This window comes from Carlito syrichta, unplaced genomic scaffold, assembly GCF_000164805.1.
Source record: "Carlito syrichta isolate Samal-C Ts95f unplaced genomic scaffold, Tarsius_syrichta-2.0.1 Scaffold303289, whole genome shotgun sequence".
NCBI lineage: Eukaryota > Metazoa > Chordata > Mammalia > Primates > Tarsiidae > Carlito > Carlito syrichta.
In genome coordinates, this window is record NW_007247385.1 from 68,487 (window position 1) to 74,153 (window position 5,667).

Consider the following 5,667-nt stretch of genomic DNA (forward strand, 5'->3'; position numbering starts at 1 on the left):
AACTCAAAAAAAAAAAAAAAAAGCTGCCTTCCACATGTGTCCACTGATGCCATACCTGCTGTTATAAACGTCTAGAGATCCCCCTTCTGCTTACTGTCCCCAAATGCCAAGCTTCCCAGGGGAAGGATGACTGCAAAATGAGTTTCTGCTGAATAGCTGATCCATGTGTTCACATCAGTGTACTGAACTCTTGTTCTTTTAATCTATTTTTGTAGCTTTCCAAGCTGCTGGTAAGTTTTTTATTTTTTTAAGAGTTATAGCTAAATGAGCTCCAGTATTTGTGTTCCTCTGTGTAGATTATTGTTACTGTGGCACACGCAGTCTGCTGGTGTCTCTCCATCCATCATTCTTCTCATTTCTAATCATCCGTCACACTCCAAGTGTCCCCGTGGGATGTGGCTTGCTCTGTTGTAATTAGCCTGCACCCCCTTGCTCTCTCTCCCCTTCTCCAGTTTATCACTAGGAAGTTCTGTACAATGTTTGATTTGTGGGGCAGTAGTTGGCCGCTTTCTTTCAAGGGATGCTTCTTTTTGAAAGTGGAATAATCAATTTGAGCTTTTTCCTATGTAGACATTGGCTCAGTCTTCCTGTGGCCTCATGGTATTCTGTGGCTTAGGCAGGGGAGTCTAGCCCAGTGTGAGTTCCAGTGCACACCCAGTCTGGCATCAAGAGGTGCTGGTCACTGGAGAGGAACAGCCAGGGATGAACATCTGTGAACAGGCAGATGATCTGCATCCAAATCTGAGGAGCAGGGAGTGAGAAGTTAGGGTAAAGCAGACACTATTCAACAGACTGTGAAAGAAGACTTCTCAGTCAACATGGAGCTCAGAGTTAAGTGGGTGGAAGAAGTGAAGATATAGAAGAGAATAAATGGGGCTGGGTGTAGCAGCTCACACCTGTAATCCCAGCACTTTGGGAGATGAAGATGAGAGGCGTTCGAGACCAACCTGGGAACATAGTGAGACCTCATTTCTACAAAAAATACATATATGTATTGCGTATATATACACATATACATATCCAAGAAGAGAATAAGTAGAATTTGAACCAAAGAGTGATCTGGAGAAGAGAGAATTAGACTTCTACAGGATGTGTTAGTGTCTGAGACCCTTTTTGCCTAAGCACTGGTGGCTGAAAATGTAGCAAGGCCACATCCCATTAGTGCTGACTCAAGCCAGCCACATGGCTCCATCCTTGTACAGTTGCTGCCTCTGAAATGAAACATGTGATGCAGAATTCTTCCCCAACTTACTGCCTTTTTCTTTTAGTTTTTTTCTTTCCTTCAAATAACACTCCCCTGAGACCCTGCATTTCTCACCCAACCAAATGTTTTTCCCAGAACCGTGGCACAGCTGCTCTGTCCTTGCAATTGTCTCCTGTAGTGTCTCAGCACCTTTTGTTTTTTGATGAGTTTGTTGAAACCATGTCAGGCCCCTGTCGTCAGGAGCCTAGCCTTCTCCTTACCCTCTGTTGTTCCAGCAAAAATTAATTCCTATCTGCAATCAAGCCTGGATGTCAATAATGTCCCAGTGTTTGCTTACTGACAGCTACCAAATGGCAAATAGTCACAGTATGACATAGCTGTAGATTTTTCCTCTATCAAAAGAGGGATATCCAACTGACCATCAAATGCTATGTTGCTGGTTGTTATAGTTCATGTGGTTACAGATAACACTGAATGGTGATTGCCCTTAGATGATGAGGTATCCATATGTATGTCATTCACTAGAGCATGAGGAGGAAGCCAGGGATGGCCTTTGATGTACAGGTTGGCTCAGACAAAGTTGGCCACTGCTGTCTTCTGTAGAGTGTTGGAAAGTGTATAATCTAGGACTTCACTCCAAAATAGCTGGCACCACTACTTTAAGAATTGACTTTCAGTTCACCCACTCCTGAGCTGGTACATTTCCATTCTCCTCTGGTCCAGGCCCTCTGCTGAACTCCCCAGTAGATGAGCCCTACCATGTTTCCCACAAATTCTGGTTCACTTCTATAAAAGACCCTGACACTTGCCCCCTCCCTTCCAAGAAGCCCTTCTCCCTGAGAAGATATAACCCAGCAGGAGCTGGTTTTGAAAGGCTGTTTTTGGTATTTTTAGAGCAAGCATCAGAAGCACCAGGCTTTTGAAGCAGAGCTGCACGCCAATGCTGACCGGATCCGTGGAGTCATTGACATGGGCAACTCCCTCATCGAGCGCGGAGCCTGTGCTGGCAGTGAAGATGCCGTCAAGGTAGGGCCTGCCATCTCCTCTCCTGCCCTGGAACATGTCGCTGTCAAACTGATAAAATGACTGTGACATACAATTTTAAGAAAACAAGTGGATTAGAACACTCTGGGCTATATTACTGTTGGGGACTGCTAGTGAGAATGACTCCCCGGATATATTCCATTATCCTCTCTTACAAGTTCTCAAATTGAGCTTTAGAAAAGGGGGTTCTAGCTGGGCTCGGTGACTCAGCCTGTAATCCCATGCCTTTGGGAGGCTGAGATGAGTGGATTGCCTGAGCCCACATGTTCGAGACCTGCCTGGACAACTTGGCGAGACCTCATCTCTACAATAAATCAAAATGAGCTGGGTGTGGTAGTGCGTGCCTGTAGTTCCAGCTACTTGGAAGGCTGAGGTGGAAGGATCGCCGGAGCCCAGCAGGTTGAGGCTGCGGTGGCCGGGAGCAGCCACTGCACTCCAGTCTGGGCAACAGAGTGAGACTCCAACTCAAAAAAAAAAAAAAAGAAAAGAAAAGGGGAGTTCTTCATAGATTTCACTGTCTTTCTGGCTCCCTTCTCTGCCCAGGCACGCCTGGCTGCCTTAGCTGACCAGTGGCAGTTCCTGGTTCAGAAGTCCGCTGAGAAGAGCCAGAAGCTGAAAGAGGCCAACAAGCAGCAGAATTTCAACACTGGCATCAAAGACTTTGACTTTTGGCTCTCTGAGGTAATACCAAGTGGGTTTCCCTTCCCACCTGCTGGTGGTTTGTAGTCCTTGGGATTGATGAGTCAGTCAGCAAGCTCAAAACCATGAAACCGTGAAAAGTCAGGGCTTACTGGATACTGCTTTCGCAGAAATCTTTATCATCAAATATGAGTCATGTGATGGAAGTCATTTGTAAGCCAAGGGCACTAGTGTTTAAAGAAGAGAGCCAAACGGTAGGGGGATCCCAGACCACAGGTCCCACAGATTCATGGGAGTGCAACTAGGAAGAGACTGTGGGGTTAGGTGGCAGGCAACTCCTATGTGCCTGCGCCAAGGTGGACACCAGGGTAGCAGTGGGTCAGGAGACCAGGGTCAATAATGCACTCTCCATGGAGACAATTTGAAAAGTACAGAGAATATAAAGAAATAGAAATGTTTAGATACCACCACTGTTAACATTTTAGAGCATTTCTTTCCAGTCTATACACATTTGCGTGAAAATATGTATAGATACATCTTTATGTAGAGTTGAGCTCACAATGTAACTTTTAATTGCATGTATTGAGAATGTTATTCAAAGCCATTAAAAATTCCTCCTAAACATTTGAATGACTGTACATCCATCATAGAACCTCAACCACTCCTGCACCATTGGATATTCGGGTTGTTTCGGCTTTGGGGAGTAGACACTTTGCTGCAGTGAACACTTTGTATATTAGCCTTTGCCCACAGCTGACTCCTTTGCTAGAGGAGTTTTCTTGAAATGGGGCTGCTGGGCATTTTGCCGTGGGACCGCAGTGAAGGCTTAGGGCCTCTGCCTCACACTCCAGTATCCAATGGCTGGTGAAGGGAGTGTCTCAGGCCAGGTGGACTGATAAAGCTGAGCAGGATAAGCAGCAATACTGGGTGATGGGGAAGTATTCAGCTGTCCAAACAAGGACCGGGAATGACCCCTGGGCATCTAGCATTTTCCAGAAGCTAAGTGTGTGCCATACAGTAGCCTTTCCCTTTTGTGTCTTCACTGCCAGGTCGAGGCCCTGCTGGCATCTGAGGATTACGGCAAAGACCTGGCTTCTGTGAACAACCTGCTGAAAAAGCATCAGCTGCTAGAGGCGGACATATCTGCCCATGAGGTAAGTGGAGCAAGGCAGGCTGGGCCCGGGTGCTTGGACCTCAGCTTCAGGTAACTCCTGAGGAGAACTCGTGCTCTTGAGGGAGGAGAGTGACTTCCATCACTTGAAGCAGCAGTTCTCAAACTGCTCAGGCCATTACACTCTTTATAATGAGTAAAGGCTCCTAAGAGATTTTGGTATACAGGGTTTTTTGTCTGGTTAGTTGGTTTTGTTGTGTGTTTTTGGTTTTTTGTGTTTTCTTTTTGAGTCAGGGTCTCACTCTCACCTAGGCTGGAGTGTAGTGAATTTATCACGACTTTGACCTTCTGGGTTCAAGCAATCCTTCCACCTCAGCCTCCTGAGTAGCTGAGACTACAGGTGCATGTCACCATGCTCAGCTAAATTTTTGATTTTTTTTTTTTTTTTTTTTTGTAGAGACCAGGATCTTGCTATGTTGCCCAAGCTGGTCTCGAGCTCCTGGCTTCAAGAGATCTTCCTGCCTCAGCCTTCCAAAGTCCTGGTATTATAGGCATGAGCAACCACACCAGACTTACATAAGTTTTACTTATCAGTTTTCACCTTTATTAAAAATTAAAGCACCCGGGCTCGGTGGCTCAGCCTGTAATCCCGCACCTTTGGGAGGCTGAGGTGAGTGAATTGCCTGAGCCCGTGGGTTCGAGACCCGCCTGGGCAGCAAGACCTCATCTCTACAATAAATCAAAAAATCAGCCGGGCATGGTAGCGCATGCCTGTAATTCCGGCTAATTGGAAGGCTGAGGTGGAAGGATCTCCAGAACACAGCAGGTCGAGGCTGCGGTGGCCAGGAGCAGCCACTGCACTCCACTTGGGGCGACAGAGTGAGACTCCAACTCAAAAAAAAAAAATTTTTTTAAAAGACAATCTTAAGCCAGGTTCGGTGACTCAGCCTGTAATCTCGCACCTTTGGAAGGCTGAGGTGAGTGGATTCCCTGAGCCCGTGGGTTCGAGACCTGCCTGGGAAACTTGGCAAGACCTCATCTCTACAATAAATCAAAAATTAGCCGGGCGTGGTAGCGTATGCCTGTAGTTCCAGCTACTTGGAAGGCTGAGGCGGAAGGATCACTGGAGCCCAGCAGGTCGAGGCTGCAGTGGCCGGGAGCGGCCACTGCACTCCAGTCTGGGCAACAGAGTGAGACTCCAACTCAAAAAAATAAAAAATAAAATAAAAATAAAAAAAATAAAAAGACAATCTTAAAGTGTTATACATACTATATACATACTATATGTATACATACTCTATGACCCATTTACGTGACACTTGAAATAAAGTCATAGAGAATAGATTAGTGGCTCCCCATGGGTTAGGGATAGGGTGGGGTACACAGGGCTGGCACAGAGAGTTTCTTTGTGCCAACAGAATCATCCTGTGTTTTGATTTGGGTGGTAGTTGCATAAGTCTACACATGATAAAACTGCATGAAATTATATACATATGCCCCCAGATACAAGTGAATACAGATAAAAGTCTAAGCTGGGTGTGTTGGCTCACACCTATAGTCCCAGGCTACTTGTGAAGCTGAGACAGAAGGATTATTTTGTTTTTGTTTTTGTTTTTTTTTTTTTTGAGTTGGAGTCTCACTCTGTCGCCCAGACTGGAGTGCAATGGCC

The 5,667-nt window shown here is 46.0% G+C and overlaps 1 protein-coding gene across 1 annotated transcript in view; it reads left to right on the plus strand.

The window, feature by feature from the left end:
* SPTAN1 (spectrin alpha, non-erythrocytic 1) overlaps positions 1–5,667 on the plus strand; it is a 79,516-nt gene that overhangs the window by 57,613 nt on the left and 16,236 nt on the right. Inside the window, exons 37-40 of the mRNA XM_008058307.2 lie at positions 216–230; positions 2,099–2,230; positions 2,792–2,929; positions 3,937–4,041. Coding sequence (XP_008056498.2) covers positions 216–230; positions 2,099–2,230; positions 2,792–2,929; positions 3,937–4,041 — 390 coding nt within the window. The remainder of the gene's footprint in view (positions 1–215; positions 231–2,098; positions 2,231–2,791; positions 2,930–3,936; positions 4,042–5,667) is intronic.